The following is a 20,047-nucleotide window of genomic DNA, read 5'->3' as shown; positions in this document are numbered from 1 at the left end:
TGGTTGGGAAGTGCTTTGTAGCTTCAGTGTGAGAATTCAGGATGGGTTTAAAGTTCTGATTAAGTACGTCCTTTCTCTTTTTGTTGCATTCGTTCCCTTGCTCTCTCTCTGGTTAACGGTATATAATAGGGGTAAACTAAATTTACTGTTGACTGTGCTAATTAATCACATTCTTCTTATTGCACATTTCTTCAAAATTCAACAACTTTTCTTTGTTTACAGGAAAGCCATTTATGATGCATTTGAACGCTTTCTTCAGAAGTACTCCATCTAGGATTGAGCATTGGATGTCCTGCTGATTGTAGTCCTCTTGTAATGTGATTTTCATTTACAACTGACAGCATTACGGCCGGTCCAAATTACTGCTACAAGAAAAATAATTGTGCAAGCAACTTTATACCGAAGAAGGGGAACTTAATCATCCTGTAATGGTTGGAAGTCACTTAGTATTACAGTAACAAAATATGCACTAATACAAATTATTATTGGTCTGACATTTCAAAATTTGTTGAAACTGACTAACACTTACATTTTCATAAGTGGTGCAACCAAGATGCGCTTGGTAACATTAATAGTCAACTTGATTGGATAGTTTTTACATTTTCACTAGTAAGCTTTATTGGATATGTTGGAGCGTGCTTAATTTTATTTTTTGACTTAAGTATGAACTTCAGGGAAAACAGATACAAATTTCATTTTTACAAGAATACATACAAAGTACAATAAGAAACTAGTGTACAACAAAATAAAACTGGCTTGAACAAATGTCATGGAAATCTTCAGAATACCATATAAAAGGGAGAAATCTGGTGCTGCAAAGTGCCTACAACTTTAGAAACCATGATTCTAATGTAGCAAGGTGACATTTTTTAATGAAGAAAAAAATTGCAAATGCTGTATATCTGAAATAAAAACTGAAAATACCATTGACATTTTAATTCCAATTGCTTAATTCTGCTTTCCTGAATCGACACTGGAATTGAGATCACACAGTAATCTTATAATGTTGATCTAACTTTTGGATGCAGTTTGTGAAAACCATGATTTTTGGATTGAGTTTAGCACATTTTATATGGAGAACTTGTAACTGAAAATTGAGAAAGCAGCTCAATGCCATATGTGAATTTTATAATTAAATTTAAATATTTACAATTTTCATTAATAAAACTCATGAAAGATGGCCTGCTTCTTTTGTCTTGAGATAATGAGTGAGGAATATTGTAACTTGTTGCCATACAAGTTCAAAGAGATTCGAGTACATAGGTGGTATTCATTGAGGAAAGGTCAACAGGGTACTTTCTGAATGCCCAGAGCAGAAAGAGATCATTGCTTCCCTTAATGTCCCCCATACGTACCTCTATCGGAATTCTGTCCTCGCTGACCTCTCTTTTTAAGACTTTTACTTGTGCACAGTGTAGCAGAAAAATCCCCCAAAATTATGGTATTAATGCTGCTAGGATTTCAGAATTAGCATTATTACTATGCTAAATATGATGCATAAATAGAACTAAAAAACTTCAACTCCTGCTCTATTGGTTGTTTTACTATCCTTTTTCCCCAGAATATATATCCTGATCATGTTCTTCAAAGCTGAATATTCAAAGCAAAAACTTGCCAAACTTGTTTCCTTCATTTCAAAGCGAAATTGTCCTACATAAGATTGACCTGTTTCTTAAAGGGGAGGTGTAATCAGAAATTGTTCTTAATCCTAAATGCCATTACGGAAATATTTGTACATTTAAAATTGCATGTTCAAGAGCTTAACATGTTTCAGATTGTAAAAGCTGCTGGTTAGAAGCAGGCTGAGACCAGACATTCTGCATAGCACTCCTGATATGAGGACATGGAGTTCTGTTGCAGGGACATGAATGGGGACAGTGAGTTGTGGGTAACACTGAAATGGAATTTAGAGGGCATCAATATTTCTGCAAAGTGGTTGACTGTTTTCCCCCACCCCTCTCTGTTTTTAAATGATCAATGCCTAAACAGAATTTACAATGCTTCTTCCATGATAAATGTTTATATTCACACACTCTCCTCAAAATCACTGTGATTGAAAGATATCAATACCTGTACAGGTGTCTTCTCTTATAACTTAGGATTTTTTTCCCATTCAGAAGACTATGCTGTGTTTTTAATTAGTTAATTAACAGGACCCTTACTGAGACTATAATTGCCTCTGCATTTTCATTTCATAACATAGTGGAGTCTTTGATTATGAGGCTGTAAACCAGGAAATGTAGAACTTTGGTATGCTGCTGGACCTCATGTTCTGCTCCTTAGTCCATGCCTTCCGGTTTCATTTATCTAATGCTTTCCTTGTTGGCCTCCCTGTCTTAACCCTCCACAATCTCCAACTCGTACAAAATACCCTTGCCTGCACTTTTGCCACTCCATGGCTTTTTCACAGAATCACAGAAACCCCACAATGCAGATAGAGGCTATTTCGGCCCATCGAGCCTGCACCGACACATATCCCACCTGATCCCCGTAACCCCTACACCAACACATATTCCACCCGATCCCTGTAACCCCACGTATTTAATTCCCCTAACACTAAGGGTCAATTTATCATAGCCAATCAACCTAACCCGCACATCTTTGGACTGTGGGAGGAAACCGGAGCACCCGGAGGAAACCCACGCAAACACGGGGAGAATGTGCAAACTCCACACAGACAGTCACCTTTTGAACCTTCAATGGCTCCACATGCCCCAGCACATTGATATCAACAATTTTAGTTCCTGGTTTCGTATCCCTCAGTGGGATTGTCCCACCCTATCTGTGTGATCATCTTCTATGTCTGCTGCTTCCCCCCACCCAGATCCATCATCCCACTCCAAATCTGAAGTCTCTCTCTCCCCATACCCCCTCCATGCTCTCTCTGAGCTCATCTCTTCTATGTGACCCACCTCCTGTTCACTCAACCCCATTCCCCCTAAACTGCTGACCACCAACTTCTCTCCCTGGCCCCCATGCTAACTGACATTGTAAATTATTCCCTTTCAAAATAGCTTTCATCATCATCCTAAAAAAAAATGATCAACCTCTGTCCTTTCAAACTACTGCACCATCTCCAACCTCCTTATCCTCTGAACACATCGTCTCCTTCCAGATTCGTGCCCATCTCTCTTGCAATTCCCTGTTTGAATCCAATCCGGTTTCTGCTCTTTCCAGGGCACCTAAACAGCCCTAACCAAAGTTTAAATTACATTCCCTGGGACCGGCGGTGCATTATCCCATCTTCTCCTCTATGCAACCTTTGGAACTGCTGCTCGCACCACCATCTTCCAATGCGTCTCCTCTGTTGTACTTCCATTGTTTGGTTCCACTCTTGCCCATCAGATAATAGTTTAAGCATCTCTACCACTGGCCTCTCCTTACCCCCTATGCTATCACTTTGGGAGTCCCTCAAGAATCCATCATTGGCCACGTGCTCCTCTTCATCTACATGCTGCTCTTGGTAATATCTGCAGACATGGGGCATTTTCCACATGTATGCTGATGATGCACAGCTCTACCTCTTCTCACCTCTTTCTCAACTCCTCCACTACCTCTATACTATTAAGACTGCTTGTCTGACATTGTTTTGGATAAGCCATAATTTTCTCCAGCTAAATTTTGGGAAGATCAAAGCCATCGTCTTCTGTCCCTGCTACAGGCTCCATCCCCCTCCATCACTATCTCAGGCTAAACCAGACTGTTCACCACCTCGGTCACCTATTTGACCCTGAACTAAGCTTCTGACGTTGCATTCTGGTTCCCTATTACCTCAAATTAAAAATTCTCCTTGTCTTTAAATCTCTCTATGACCTCACCCCTCCATATCTGTGTTACATTCTCCAATGCTACACATCCCCCATAACTCTCCATTCCTCTAATTCTTGCCTTCTGTATATCCCCACTACCACCCCCCAAATTTGCCCCAATATTAACAGCCATTTCTATAGCCAGTCTAGGCTCTAGAATTCCTTTTTTAAACCCCTAAGTCCATTCTCTTCCATTACACTTCCTATCCTCCCAGCCTACCACCCCAACTCTCTCTGTTCACTTTTTTACTTAATGTAAAATGCTTTGAGATACCTTATAACCTATGACTGGCGCTATAGCAATGCAAGTCGTTGTTTGCATCCTTGTCTTGCGTTATATGGCCATTCTGAAAGGGAAAATCTATTTCCAGTGGTTGATAAGTTGATAACTAGGGGATTCAAATTTAAGATCATCAAAAGAATGGAGAGAGAGATTAGGAGAATTGTTTGCACTTGGTTATAATGGCATACAACCCCCCACCAGCAACAATGGTAGAAACCAGAATCCACAATGGTATTAAAAAAGAAAATAGATAAATGTTTGGGTGAAAGGGTATGGTCAAGGTCTGGGAATAGGTCTGCAATTTCCTCTGTGGGCACAAGCCAGAAGTTGGACCTGAAAATGCCGATGCCATGTTATGCTCAAATTTCCTACCAATTTCATTAAAATGTGTCCAAATGTAAAAATGGGCATAAATTAGTGAAAACAATCGGGGGGCCTAAGGAGAGCGCTGAAGTCGCACTGTATTTCTTTTAAGTATGAAAATTAAATGTTTCAACTCATTTAACCATCATTCACGCACAGCATGCTTAAGAACCTGGGAAGCTTAATTTTTAATTTTAGTAGTGGTACCATTAAAATGCATTCAAAAACAGAAAAGGGTTAATTTTTTTTAACTTAAAAATAATTTAATAAAACACCTTACTGCACCTGAAAATATGGTTGTAATTTGAAGAGAGCTGGACTACTGTAATTGCAGGAGACTTATGTATAACAACAACTTGCATTTACACGTAGTAAACTGCCCCAAGGCACTTCACATGAGCGTAATAAGATTAAAAGTGACACCGAACCAAGGACAGGTGACCAAAGGCTTGGTCAAAAGGATAGGTTTTAAAGTAAGGCTCTGTAACTTGGGGACGGGGCCATTATTGCGGACTGAGATACATTCAGGCAAATATCGATAGGCGAGCGCAAAAAATCGATGAGAGTCGAGCGTATTGTACATATGCGCCTAACTCACACCCAAAATGCTGCAATCTTTTAGGCCACATATTTGGTTTGCGCCCTGATACAGGAAATTCCAGGCCTAGGTCTGTCCTGTAGGTGGTACAGCCACGACTGACTGCAACTGTGTTGTAAAATTCTATTCTATGAAAGACGATTACTGCCACATAAAATGACCTATGGTACAAGTGTTCAAATTGTTTTATGAAATGAACTCTTCTAGCGGAAACAAACTTCTCCAGATTTTGGTTCCTTTGATTAATGATCCCAATTTTGCAATGAAACTTGGGAGGTTGTGAACACGCCCATCGAAGTAGCATAACGAGTTGTATGAAGTCGGTTGGCAGAAAAGGAGTCGGAATTTAAAATTTACAGTTTTAAAAGATGGGACTGAGCTGGGGGGGGGGGGCCTTGTCAATTTGCTTTATTTAAAATAAGAAATGTGGTATGTGTAAGGAGTGAAAGTGGTTTTCCCTTGCCCGCGTGTACAATTACGCGACCGACTGAAGCGAGTGCCTATGCGGCTCCACCTTACATCAATCACACTGCAGAATGAACACGTATTTCCGGCGGCGTGTTTTGAAAGGAAAGCGGTGCTCAGCCGGTCGATCGCAAAAAAAGAGATACGCATGCGTTATCCCACCCTCCTCCCCCGGGACGCGAAAGAAGGAGAAAAAACACACGAAGCAACTAGTACGCAGGCGCTATGCTGTGACCAAGCTGTCGATTAACATGGTGGGGGGAAAGCATGTGTCAGCTTAAGCAAATGGAAGCGGGCAGTAGGGTAGAAATCTGGCGAGCACAGTAAAGTGGAAAAGGAGGAGGGGGGAAAAGGGAAAAAAAAATAGAAGCCACAATCGGAGTACTCCTTGGAATAAGAGAGGCTGATCCCCAGGCGGTCTCGGAGGGAGGGGGGTGAGCCAGTGGATCAGAGCAACGAAGGCGGCGAGTGAGTGGAGGCTGGCGTGGAACCACGTTTGTTGTAGTGCGAGTGCGCTCCAGTTCGAAGGGGAGCGACTCGTCCTTTGAGTCCACCATATTGTGCTGGTGCTGGCGCTGGCTCGTGTTCTCCTGCTTTCAATTTGCTTGTTTGCTCCTCTTCCTCGCGAGTTGGAATTCCCCCTGCAGGAGGCAGACGTTTGTTTTTTCCCCCCAAAATTCCGGTGAGACATTTGACTTTTTTTAACGTTTGCCCTCTTTGGAGGAGGGGGGGGGGGTGTTTAAAAAAAATCGACTTGAGGGTGTATTTTTAGGCCCTGTGTGAGGGTAAGGGGAGAAGGAGGAGGTCGACATTGCTTTCCGTATGGAGCGGGCTGGTGCGCGGCATTGAACTGACCCACGCCTGCCGCGTTCCCCAACTGACCGTTATAGAATCCTCGCGTTTAATTTTTTCCCTCCCCCCTCGCTTTTTTTTACGTGTGGTTTTTGGGAAAATATTTTATTTCCAAGGGAAGGGAAACAAACCATAAACAACGCTTGTTTCCACAGTAACAACTGTGTGTCGCAACAATGGTGTGAAGCGCGGCGGCGGCTCTTGGGCCGGCGGAGCGCTCCTGGAGCGAAGCGAGCGGCGGCCACGTCAGTGCGAAGCGCTGCGCTGCTCGCACGTGGTGGGCCAGAGCCGGCGGCAGCGCCTTCACCGGCTGATCAAACGCTCATATTGCTATCTCCCCCCTTCCCCCCGCCGCCAGCCACTCCAACAACCACCCTTTCCTCCTAACAGGGGAGCTGAGCAACAGGACGCCTGGTCATTATATAGACCGTTCGAGAGAAGGCGTATATTTATTACCTTACAATATATATTCTGCACCCCCTCTTCAGCACATACTTGTAACAGCTGTTTGCTTTGCACGCCGGACTGTGCGTGGCTGACTTCTTCTATTCCCTTTTTATTATTAGATGTTTCTCCAACACCCCCAACCAACCCTCTTCATTTTTAAATCGCCTTAAGTTTGCCCTGGTGCGGGAGGGGCGCTCGCTGAATTTTGTTTACTGTCTTTTAACCCCAGTGACCGTGGGATTTTAAGAGGTGAAGGATTAGCTCCACATCACACTTTTTTAATTGCCCATTTTATATTTTAATTTGACAGTAAAGCGTCAATATTTTAAAGCAAATTATTAAAGAGAGGAAAGGGGGAAGCGGTGGACCCGAGACCGGCCCAGCCGTTCAGCGCACGATGGCCACCGAGGTGGAGTCTCCCATGCTCCAGTCCACGGATCACGACACGTCTCTTCAGCCGTCCGGCGGCGGCAGCTCTCAGGAAGAGCCGGTGACCCGCGACCGTTCCACATCGCCGTCTGCTTCGGGAGGAGACGAGGACGCGGAGAGCGGCCTATCGGCCAGGTTAGAGCCGCAGGCCGGAGGCCCGCTGGAGATGGCGACCGACGCCGAGAAAGAGAATAAGGAAAACGACCAAAACCAGAGGGAGTCGCCGGAGAAATCACAGAAAAAGTTCACCGAAGCGCCTCCTCCTAAAATCAACCCCTGGACCAAGAAGAAAAACATGGTCTCTGCCAACAGCGTGAATGTCAGCAGTCAGGAGACAGGTTTGTGCACCGGATCTGTACTTAAAATCTGGCTGAGGGGTTCTTTTGAAGAAAAGCTGCAAGGTGACAGTCAAGTGGCGATGACCTTTAATTTTTAATTGCTTATAGTTTGCTACTTGCATGTCACGAAGTTGCGATTTAGTAATAGTTTGGGAAAATAATTTTTAAAAAAAAGTTGGCATGTCATTTTACAAATGAGCTTTGAACAGTTTCTCGATCTGACGTGCTGTTTTAAAATCGCGTGGACTGTCTACCTTTCGGTTTGGTGGAATAAATAGCTGTTAATTGGATTAGTTTATAGCCCACGTGCGCCTCAAAGAGTGTTGTTTCTTTAATCTGTATGAGTCCATGTTTTCATATTGTGTTGCCATATTGGTAAGTCATTCATCCATTTTATTTACGTAAATGGGCATCAGATTAAGCAAATCTATAAAAGGTGTAGTCTGTTTACACTGGCAGTCTGGAGTGAAATCTATCCATAATTGTCATTTTTAAGTGAAAGAACTGCTCTGCTTACTGTAGCGTTGCCGAGAGTTGCTGGGGAGGAAGGACGTCGGTCGGGAAACTGCAAATCTATTCCTGGGGATTAAATCAAATTTATTTTTAGTTTGACAGGAGTTATGTACATGATCTTTGCCACGACACAGCCCCGTCTTTGCTGCCGCGAATAGCTCTGTAATGATTTGCACTCGAAAGTTAGCTTTTTTTTTAATACTGTGGTGGTATCAGCAATTTCCATGAACCGAGACAACAAAGATCAAAGCAGCTTTACCCATAATCCTATTGGAAGAAAACGTGGTGGCCTTTCTATGAACGTGTACAAGATTTAGATTTTGTAATAGAATATATGACTTGCAAATTTTTAGAAAAATATGTGAATTTGAGTTGGATTTCTATTCCCTCTACCCCTTCCCATTGCCAAATATTTTAGTTTCGTAGGTAATGGCTGCAAGTGTACGAATCTGCTGATGAAAGCACATCGAGGATTACAGAGCAGTTTGGATGCTTCCCATCCCCCATTTCTGATCAAATTTCAGTCTAGCACGTGTAGTACGACTGCAGGCAGGCAGGCAGTGTTTCATGGAGGAAGTCGGGGTTTTATAGTGTTAGTAAGGTGGGTGAACAGTGTTGGAATAAAATACTGAACTGACCATGCCTGATTATGGAAGCTGATACTGCATAGTTTATTTTACATGGTAGGAGGCATAGGCTTAACTTTTAAAGCCTGACTTGCATCTGTTAGTGGCAGATATATGTCTATAGCAAATATCAGTACCTTTTGAAGAATGTGATCATTCATATCCTTCAACACTTTTTTACTGTTTGAATATCTTGTTTAGCAAATTCTGGTCACATTACTGAGTAAGTGGTTGCGAAGTTACTGAACATGTTCACTGTCATGTAGCTGAATTGCATGTACTGTTGACAGTGTTTGATTGCTGAGGAATTCTGGATTATAATTGCATCATTGTTTCTGCTTTCTTGTAATGACATACTTGCCATGCATTACTTTATGTTGCCCTGGTGGCATTGTAAAACAAATTAGATTTGCTATTGGAGGCAGTGGTGGCCATATTTTCTGGCCAATTATTAAATATAATCCCCTTTCCCACCAATATTCTCCTTCCCTGTCCTCTCCAGAAGGCATTAACTCTCTGCTGGCATACTATTATGTTGCCCCTGATGCATTGCCCAAAGAGCTGTTGTTTATCTGTGAGCCTTCACAACAAGTGTTGGTAGGCTATTTGATAGAAGAAGGCATTGCAGCTAAATCCAATCCTTTTTAGTATGAAATCTTTGTTTTTCCAACTTTATTTTGGGTAAGATTACCCTTTATCTGCTTCCAAATGCTTGGCCTTGTGCCGTTACAGCTGAGAGGGTACGTGTCCTACTTTACAGTTGCAGCCAGTACACTTTGTAGCCAACCACCAGGGAACCCTAATGACAAGATATTCCCGTGTGTCTATATTTTGATGTAAATCAGCCATTTCCAGTTTCAGATTAATACTTTGTTAGCTAGCATAAGTGGCCTTCTAGATTTGAAAATGGGTGTGTGCAAAAATGCTATTTTAGGATCAGTATAATTTGAGAATTGCATTACATTTCATCTTGGGTATGAATGTATTAACAGACATGCCCAAGTAAAAGCTAATAAGGTTGCAAGTTTCTGGAAGGCAAGTGCTTGTAAATATTCATATTCAGTGGTCGTGTGTTGTTATACTGAAGTCCAGTGGGGTGGCTTTGGTTAAAAGTTTGTTCACACCTCCAGTAGCTGTTGTTTAAACCATCGAGAACCATACAGACCAGGGAAGTTCCTTATTCACTTAATTCCCAATCTGTTTGATACTAATCTCAATTTAGGCGTCCCTGGCTACAAGGAGAGTCACACAGGTTTCCCATTGCTGATCACTAACCAGTGGCACCATTGAAGTGGATATGCAAGGAAGGGATCGGGCTTATGACTTGTGTGGCCGAGCACCCTGCCAACATCCACTGCCTTGACTGTCGCATGAAAAATGGCTGCTTGGCAAGGTACCAGACCATGTCTGGCACCTGTAGAACTGTACCCCAGAAAATTAATGCGCTTAGAAAGAGGGAGAAAATTGGTGGAAAGATGGAAGGGCGGGTGGGCTTTTTTGGTGACAAGTGTTCAGAATGTAACTTTTTAACCTTGGAGTTGAGAAAGATTCATTGGGACTTGAGGGTTTGCCTTGTTATGCAATGGGATGAGATTTGATTGGACTGGAGATTAAAATTCTCCTCCACCTTATTTTTAAAATTTATTTTTCTTCCCCCCCTCTTTAGGTCTCCCTGCACCACCCCCCTGCCGAGAGGGCGGGCAGGCGACCTGCTCCCAGGCCTCTGCCAAAGCTGCTCTAACCAGTTGCTAGGAGGTGTGCAAGAGCATCCCAGGGTGAGTTGCCCTCAGCTTTTATTTTTTTCCCCTCGCTGTTGGGAATTGGCTAACCTTTGCTATGCCTTCACACCCTCTTTGTTTCCACCCCCCCCCCCCCCCCACCCATGCTCCCCTCCCAAATTTGAGATTAAGAACTCAACCTGTGGCCAATTGGAGGCATGAACATGGTATACCGGTTGTGCATTTGGTTCGTACTTAAGCATAGATGCATACAAAGTTTAAAAAAAAAGGTCCGTTGTGTTTCTGGCATCTTTTCTAATAGGACTTGCACGACAATGTTTCATATTTGGAGCAAAAGTACTTGTGTGGGAGAAAACATACACCACTATTCCAGTGCGGTTTAACTTTGTCTTTCCAACTTTTAAAAAAGTGGGGTATGGGTCCATGCATGCTGGCCAACCCTCTGTACCTCACCCAAGAGATTGTTCGTTTAGATTTCAGGCAGTGAATGTCAGGTGGCAATTTGACTACAGAGAGTATTAGAGCTAAGTTGGGTCCTCTTCTCACCCAACAACCACTCGCATGCACCTTCCAGCAATTAGGAAAGGATCCCTGGGTGTGTGTTTTTTTTTAACCCCCTCTATAGTCCATGGTTATCAAAGCTAATTATGCCTCAATTGTTCTGGCTGAGGTCAGCGAAAGGAAATCAAACCTAGGACCTTTCTGTTCTGTGCGGCTTAGTACCTTTATCCACTAGGCCAGCAGCAGAGTTGGTGTAGAAGTTTAACACTTGCTGCAGATATTATTGTCAATGTTTTACTCCATGCTGACTGGATAAATCAGGAAATGTTGACTTGGCAAAAAGATAACTGCTGTTGTATCCTGGTAGGGCTTTAATGAGCTTTATTCCATGCAAGTTCATATCTGAGAAATCTTGATCTGAAGGATTGATTCTAATTCCTGTCAATCAGTGAACTGCTCTGGCATTTCAAAGTGACTCCTGTGTCCCTGCAGGGCACAGAGTTGGATTTTGAGAGTTTGATATTGTATGTACTCAAAGCCAAAAATATTGATTTAATTGAAGCACTAAAACCTCGTGCAGAATGTTGAAGGAGTAGTATCCCTTGATATAATTTTGGATGTTACACTCGATATTCTGCTCTGTTCTGGTTTGGTGTCCGTGTCATAAACAACTTGCATTTATATAACGCCTTAATGTAGTAAAATGTCCCAAGGTGCTTCACAGGAGCATTACCAAAGAAATTTTGACACTAACCACTTCCTTAAGTGCCCCTGGAATGTGGAGTGTGCCTTCACCCGTGCAATATCTAGGTAAACAATGGTAAGACCCAGAGATTGAACAGAGAACTCCATACTACTGTATGCCAGCTTATTAGAGTGGCTGACATGCTGCCAGATAGGAAAATTGAATACACTCATAGACAGATTGCATATAGACTGAATACACTCATAGGCAGATTGAACATAGACCAAAGCTCATGCTATAAACACGGCAGGTAAATGAAAGTGGGCAGTGCAAAAGAGCATTAACATTAATTTACATATTTTGCTATCCATTTTGTAGTAAAACAATAAAAATGCTTCTCCTGCACACTCTATAAATCTGAACCATGAAAATGGTTGCTCACTTCTTGCATGGTGAAATGCTGTCATGGAGTCAAACTAGCCCAGTTTCTTTGGTGACCGGAGCTGTTAATCAAAGGATGACTGCTAATCATGGGCCCTACCCCTTCACACATGTCTCCGGCATATGCTTGATTCTTTGATATGTGCCAGATGACTTGACCAGTCTGTTTCACCATTTGAAAACCTGTCAGCAATACATATTAACAAATTAGTGCTTAATTATGTAGATTGGCTGCCAAGTATTTTGAATACCTGTGATGGCTGGCACTATGTGACAGAACATCATCAGAGTCTACATTCTGTCGATATTGGCATATTAAACTCCCCTTTGTCTGAAACCAGACCATAATGTATATTCGTGTACCTTGCAGCAACAACTTAAGAGGCCAGTATTAACCCTGTGTGCACTGTAGCCAACAATAAAGAAATCAGTCTGATAGCTGAAATAACTATTTAACTAAGTCCCCAATAACAAATCTTTGCCCAGCAGACACATAATGGTTTGGATGCTTTGAGGCCATCCTTTCAGATATGGCACCCTTTGAAAGGCGTGATAGTACATGTGTGCTAAATGTTAAATATTTTTTCCACCAGTGCTTTTAAATATATTTAGATGCATTACTCAGTGTTATTTCTCAGTGACAGCAGCACCTGAAGCAGATGAGGCAAAGAGCCTTGGTGCTTTTTAACCTTTAAAAGCACTATATAAATAAATGCAAGTTGTTGCTACATTAGAGCTCTAGAAGGAATTTTGAGAATCCCTTGGGGACTTTGACCTTTTATCTTCCTTCCTCTCACTCCCCTTTTCTACCCCCCCCTCCAAATAAAATTCAGGAAGCCACTTAAAAAGGTTTTTAAAAAAGGAGCTAGAACAAGTCCAGGGAAGTATAAACCAGTTAGCTTAATGTCAGTGGTGAGAAAGATAATGGAATCTTGCTTGACCAACCTTATGAATTCTTGGAAGAAATAACAGAGTAGACAAGGGTAATGTAGTAGATGTAATATATTTGGATTTCATAACGTTGGTGCTGCAAGGCAGAACGTCGCACCCCATTGTACTCAGCACAGTATTTGGGTATGAGTGGGCAGCTGTGTAGGCAGGCAATGAGCTGGAGAAATGTCCAGTATGGTGTGTGGAATTGGATTGGGGATTAGTGAAGCCATAGAGGCAGACCAAAGTTAAGACTATGGCTACTCAATGAAAGTAGCATACTTCCAACATGTCATTAAAATTGAACTAAGTAACACTATTAATACTGATTGTAGTTAATTTGGGGGTTCTGTAAAATTGTATGTAGACCATGTTGTATGCCTTTTTTAAATAGAGTTGTACTAAAATTGGAAAAACTCAAAAATATGCACTTTATTGGAAGGGAGCCAGTTGGCACATAGAAGGGCGTCCTTTCATTTAAGGTGTTAATGGAAATGAAAAGCAAGTTGCCTCTCTCTAGCCCTAAAGTGTGCAGTGGCCAAACTCAACTCTTGAGGGTTGTGGTTAGTGGACAAAACTCCTATAAGTTGGGATAGTAGCAGTCTCGTTTAGGATGGCTTGTATGGGGAAATGAAAAAAATCAGTTATGTACAGTGGGTTTGGGGTTCAGGCACATTGTTTGATCAACCAGGAATGGATTTTTACTCTGAATTTCACCTGTGATATTTGTGAAACGAATGTTTATTGGCACTTGATGCCAAGAGTCTGTGTTCCATTTTTAAAAATTTGTGGGATGTGGGCGATGTTGGCATGGCACATTACAACAGTGACTACATTCAAAGTACTTCATTGGCTGTAAGTGCTTTGAGACGTCCAGTGGTCATGAAAGGCGCTATATAATGCAAGTCTTTTTCTTTTATGGCCACATTTATTGCCCATCCTTTGTCCCGTGACTGTAGTGGTGGGCTGTCCTCTTGAACTGCTGCAGTCCTTGTGATTGTGTCTCTCCACGTGTCTCTTTTCTCCCCTGCACCCCCCCCCCAATCTTTTTTCCCCTCTCTTCCCCGGTGCGCCCACTTATTACTGGAGTGTCGGACGCAAGTTGTCCTCTGCTTTCTCTCCCCATTCTTCGTGCGAGTTCAGACAGCAAGTGTTGGTACAGGCTGTTCTCTCGTGGGAACGAAAGTCAAAGCCGCCATAGCTGGACCAGACTCAGCCCTTGCAGTTTCCAGTTGGGGAGGCGGGGGGGCAAGGACTCTGGGTAGTGACCAGGAGAGGGAATCCTGGCTTAAAAAAAAAAAAAAAAAAATCTATCCCCCTCCCAAGCAATGGTGAGCTGAGTCACCCTGGTCAAAGTCAAGCTTTAGGCGCAGATCAGGGATAGTATCAAACTCTGAGGCCTTCCAGGCAGGCATCACTCGACTACTTGCCAAACAAACTCGTGGGGGTGGTAGGCAGCGGCTGTTGGGAGAGAAGAAAACTTCCATCCCCTCGCACTTTCCTGCAGGACTTGCTGCCTCGGGTGTCGGCTGTGGCTCAGCGTTTCCCCTCTGCGTCAGAAGGTTATGGTTTCAAGCCCCAGTCCAGAGACTTGAGCACATCATTCTAGGCTGAAACTCCCAGTGTAGTACTGAGGGAGGGCTGCGCTGTTGGAGGTGCCGTCTTTCGAATGAAATGTTAAAGTGGAGTCCCATCTTCCCTCGGGCGGAATTAAAGAATCCCATGGCACTATTGGAAGAATAGCAGGAGAGTTCTCCCGGTGTTGTGGCCAATATTTATCCCTCAACCAACATCACATTATTTTTTTTTTAATTATCTGGTCATTTCCACCTTGTAAGTTGGCTGCTGCGTTTCCTACACTACAACATGGACTACACTTCAAAGGCACTTAATTAGCTGGAAAGGGCTTTGGGATGTTCTGAGGTTGTGAAAGGCACTATATAAATGCAAGTACTTTTTTTTTCTTTATGGTGTGTTGGGCAGCAGGTAATTATTGGTGAGTGGGTATCTCTTAATGGTACCATTGGCTCCTTCCATCATTTTGATGATTGGAAGCCGCTGATGGGACTGTTAACAGCCGTGTTAAATTTGTCTTGTTTCTTGATAGGATGCACCTGGGCAATATTCCACCAACCCATCAGTATTGAGTACAAAATACATAAATCTAAGGGAGGATAATATTTTCAACTATTACAGAAAGTTTCCAGTTTATTTTAGCGAGAACTGATTAAAGAAAGAAAAATCTCGCATTTATATCGTCTGTCATGTTGTCAAGTCGTCCCAAAGCACTTCTCAAAGAGCTTGCATTTATATCGTGTCTTTCACAACATCAGAACAAACCAGAGCCCTTTACAGCTAATGAAGTATTTTTGAAGTGTAGTCACTGTTGTAATGCAGGAACTGCAGCAGCTAATTTGCACACAACAAGGTCCCACAAATATCAGAGATCAATTAACAACTTAATCTGTTTTTGATGGTGATGAGTGCATGTTGGCAAGGACACCTGGAGTACTCCCTGCCGCAACAAAATTCTAAATCTATTCAATCAAATACTGAATGCTGTTGTCCTTGGTTTGGTTGTCTCACCATTTTTTTAGGCATTTTAAGCTGTGGAGTCAAATTGCATATAAGCAAATATAGTGGTCTAAAATATTTTTAGAGCTAATTTGTTGCATGGAATAACCACCCCACCCCCCCCCCCCCCCCCCCTGCTGTGATTTTCAAATGTTTTTGTTCAGTGGACTCCCTGTAAATACCTACACACTTCCAGCTCTGTCCTAACTTCAGTTAGCCAAAGGAAAAAAAATATTTCACATCATCCAGTAGACGATTAATTGGTTAATGTCTCATCCAACAAATGGCACCTCTGACAGTGCAGCCTAAATTATGTGCTCAAGTCTCCGGATTGGGGCTTGATCCCACATCCTTCTGAATCAGAGATGAGTGCTACCGCTGACGCCAGCGTTCCCTTTAGGCTGCACAGTGCTCTGCAAGTCCCGCGCAGCCAGTAAGCCAGCTTTTAAATAGAAAAACTGCACATGTATGGAATTTTAAATGGCCCGCACAGCCTGTCCAAGGGGGCCGTGTGGGCCAAAACAAAATTAGAGGGAACATTAGCTGACGCCTGTTATATTAAATTACAAAACTTTTTTTATTGGTATATGGCAACAGGAAGTACTTGATAATTGATGTAGGAATGGTATAGAAATCTGATGATATATTCTGTAGGGTCCAAGGGCTTGCTCATTTATTGTGATTGCAGAATTGTCCTTTTCTCCCCCCCCAAAAAATTTTGCCAGTTGTGTAATGTTACTGATGTGGCTTCATCAAAAAGAATCACAGAATAATTATGTGAATAAAAACCTACTAAAAAGGCGTGCACATGTAGTGATGGCTAGTTTCTTCAGATCTTTTTCCTGCAGGAAAAAAAATACAAGAATACCCAAAATTCAGCTTCAACAGTGATTTTAAAACAAAATTAAACCCTACAGTTACTGATGTTTTCCCACTGTATTGAAGAACTATATAATTGCCCCTATTGTATGTACAGAATCGAATTTCAGAGCTCCTGTGTTGATTTTTTGGAGTTCCTTTATGCTGTGCCTCAATTTTTAGAGCAGGAGCTTTACATATTGTCAAGTATTTTCTGATCGGAGGTTTCCTGCGTGCGGAGGTCTCCAATCTGGAAAAAATCTACGCCCTTACCTGAGGGCTCCGGAGGTCTGGACATTTCCGCTCCTGGGCCTCTGCTCTACGAAATGCGCAGGGCCCAGGTATCCCAGGGGCGCATGCGGTTCGCAAGCGTTCCTGGGATCACGTGGGCCATGGGGAACCAACGAGAGAAGGGAATCCCCCTTCATACCTTTGACAAGTTAGACCTGTCAAAAGTATGAATGGGGATCACTGGAAAAAACACATCAAAACATTAAAAATGATTTTTTTTAAAAAGTATTTAAAATTAGTTAAAATTACATAAAATTAAATATTAAACATTTAATTTTTTGAAAATAATATTAAAGTTTTTTTACGGGGCTAAAAATAAATGTAAATGAGTGGGGGAGGAATATTTTTTTACTTTTTTAAACTCTTATGCTGGTAAAAACAGCCTTACGCTTGCTTTTACCAGGCGTAAGAGTTTTAAGGGATTTCAGCAGGCGGAGGTGCAGCAGAAAGCGGAATTCTGCCCCCGCTGAGGCCCTTCTCCAGGTCAGGCGTGCGATCTGTCAAGCAGATTCTCGACAGATGCTTTGCATGCCTGAAACCGGCACTTGCGCGGTCCCTGTGTACACAGCTCGTACGCACCCATTGGGGATTGGAAAATACGGGCCCTCAATTGCATTTTATATATGTTGCGTATAGCATGTAAAATGTATTTTTTGACCGACCTTGGATATAAACTGGTTTCAAAAAGGTTGTCGATTAGCATTAGGTTCATTGCTGCACAGTGGATGCTGTATAATAATTACAATAGATTTACAATTTTTCCCACATTAGATAAGTAAGTAAATTGTAATTTATCAAAAATACCATAATTGCTCTACTACTGCCAATGCGATCAGAATGAGGCTCTTGCTGCATAGTACTTGAATAATGAGTTGAGTTAACTTAATTTGATCCCTGGTCTATGCTAGGTCGGTTGATCTCTGCAGAGGCAGCAGTTGGTGTGCTGCAAGTGACCTGCACCCTTGGACAAGGAAGGGAAAAATAGACTCATTTCCCACTCCTTGCAACCCCCGCTGCCAGGTGAGGACAGGATTGGAGATACCTGTGATGTCATTCCTATGTGGTGCCAGGCAGTTGGAGGAATTCTAAAAGTTTGGATTTAGATGTAAACTGGCCAATAACTGTTGATCTAATGTAGAAATTGACAGGTGTCATTGAGTCTGGTTTTTCTTTCTTAACTTTGTGTAGTTTGCTACAAGGATAATGGGAAAGTTTTTCCCTATGTTGTAGAAAATGTGAGGCTCATGTCTCCATTCTGACAGTTCTTGGTGCACTTTGCACATGCAGACCTCTTGAAACTACTGTTTCCAATATGTGTGTAAATAGGTTGCTTTGACATTCCCTTTGTTCATACGTCCAAGGCAGGAAAGCAACCACAGAACCTATAAATATGTGCTTGTCTTTTGAGGGGTGTGCTTGTATTTATGGGGGTGTAGGAGTAGTAAAGAAAGAATGTTGCAGCTGCCGTGTATTATTTTTATTAGTCCTTGGTTCAATTTGTGATGCATTTCTATATCAAACTTTTTAAAGAACAACTCTTAAAATGCCAGTGCATAATTTATGCAGGGTTCTTTGTAGCACTTGAGTGTAGGATTTAGCAAAAAAAAAGCTGCTTAAATGCTAATGCATTGCTAAAGATTCTATGATGCATTTGTAAATTAAGCTTTTAAAGGATAATAACTCAAACTGCTAGATGTACTAATTAATAATCCTACTTTTTGAATAAACTTCCTTAATTTTACCCCTTTATCCCACTGAGTTATGCTCCAACTGCAGCACTTTTGCTGATTGCTGTTCTGATCTGGGCACCTTAGTGAGTGAGAGGCTTTGAGGGATGATTCCCCCCTATTACATGTTTATTCCCCCCTCTCTTTCCCCCACCCCCCCCCCTCTTCTGGGTTGGGTGGGAGGTGGGGTGTCAAAAGAAAACCTCAAAGCTTTCTTTATTATCACCGAGCTAGCTTCTCTCTTTCTTTCTCCTCTCTCTCTTTCTCTTCTCTCTCTCTCTCTCTCCTGCCACCATCACCACTGGTTTCCAGTTGGTGCCTTGCATAGAGGCATGATTGAATGATCTGGGAATCAATCATATTTAGTTGCTATTACCATGCGGTTCCTTATAAAGCTTATTACTGTATCAAGTAAGGTAAACTCTCTCTAAACTTCTCATCCAAATCTCTGCTGTCTGTATCCCATCCTGCATCAAGTCCAGCTCACCCATTATCCTCACCTTTGCCAACATACATTGGTTCTCACCTCATTTAAATCTCTCATCCTGGTCTTTAAATCCCACAATGGCCTCACCCAGCTCTGTAATCTTCAGTAATATCATTTATTAGCTGCTTTATTCAAGTATGCATATCTGCTTTATATTGTATTCATAATTCACATTTTTAAATATTAATATATACTTGAATGGTAAACTTTTAAAAAATGCTTTAAAGATGTTAATCTCCATTGATATTGGCTATATATTTATTTGAATGTCAGACTTTGCTTTTCTTAACTGATTTACAGCAAAACAGTGCTCTACCATGTACTGTAAATGGGGGACATTTTCATCAGTTTAACAGATTTGTGTGGCACCAAGGTGTAATTTTTATGCTATTTCATAATGACATTTCTGTGTTAAAATTTGAGTCACGGAGAGATGTAAAAATAAAGGCCATGTGACAATCATAGTTGTTGGAAAAGGTAAAGTGTGAGTGCGGTTTCTTGCCTCGTGTTCTGGCGTCTTGGAACTGTGCCAGTTCTCGGAGCCGGAGCTGCAGCTGCACCTTTCAGTCCCTGAAGGTTGTCCCTGTTCTAATGTTGTGTGGTATGGGCAGATTTGAGCTTTTGTCTAGTCATCCTAGATAATAAGAGGCCTGAGGCCCAGGTATTTGAGAGCATGCTGTGCTTAATTTCTTTTTACATTTATTTTTGACTAAATCATTTGCATGTATAGAGGACATTATAATGGAAAGCATTTGTGTGAGGACATTTAAATATTATGCTGTACAATGCCTTTAAAAGAGATGTTGTCCTTTTGACATCTATTTGTGTACTTTCTCTTTTTAACCCTAATACCTTGTTAATAAAGCAAAATAATTGGTCTTGTATCATCTTGCTGCGTAATTTTTTACAGCAGCTAATCGCTACTGTATTGCTTTCAGATGTGACGATGTATCTTTGGTAGCCATTTTGTATGTTTTGACCAAATAAAATCTGTAATTACCACTTAGATAAATACATTTACATAATTTAATGGATTATAAACCTACATCTCAAACAAAAAGGACATTTGCAGTTAATCACTGTGCATGTTA

The 20,047-nt window shown here is 41.8% G+C and overlaps 2 protein-coding genes across 11 annotated transcripts in view; both read left to right on the top strand.

Moving 5' to 3' along the window:
- The window catches only part of abhd18 (abhydrolase domain containing 18), a 102,181-nt gene extending 101,001 nt beyond the window's left edge, over positions 1–1,180 (top strand). For all 7 annotated transcript variants that reach the window (XM_086009315.1, XM_086009349.1, XM_086009322.1 and 4 more), the window contains one exon: positions 223–1,180. In XM_086009315.1, coding sequence (XP_085865441.1) covers positions 223–274 — 52 coding nt within the window. In that variant the 3' untranslated portion in view covers positions 275–1,180. The remainder of the gene's footprint in view (positions 1–222) is intronic.
- Positions 1,181–6,069: 4,889 nt separating this feature from the next.
- The window catches only part of LOC147122692 (la-related protein 1B-like), a 125,790-nt gene continuing 111,812 nt past the window's right edge, over positions 6,070–20,047 (top strand). For 2 of the 4 annotated variants that reach the window (XR_015081416.1, XM_086009259.1), the window contains exons 1-2: positions 6,070–6,200; positions 7,128–7,584. Coding sequence is in view for 1 of the 4 variants with exons in the window: in XM_086009259.1 (XP_085865385.1) it covers positions 7,215–7,584 (370 nt within the window). In the remaining 3 variants the exon portion in view is untranslated. Of the gene's footprint in view, positions 6,201–7,127; positions 7,585–10,389; positions 10,499–20,047 lie in introns of those variants that run through there. The other 2 variants (XM_086009287.1, XM_086009278.1) reach the window with 2 other exon arrangements.

This window comes from Somniosus microcephalus, chromosome 2 (assembly GCF_052327205.1).
Source record: "Somniosus microcephalus isolate GS21.2 chromosome 2, FLI_Smic_1.0, whole genome shotgun sequence".
NCBI lineage: Eukaryota > Metazoa > Chordata > Chondrichthyes > Squaliformes > Somniosidae > Somniosus > Somniosus microcephalus.
This window is presented reverse-complemented; position numbering and strand designations above follow the sequence as displayed.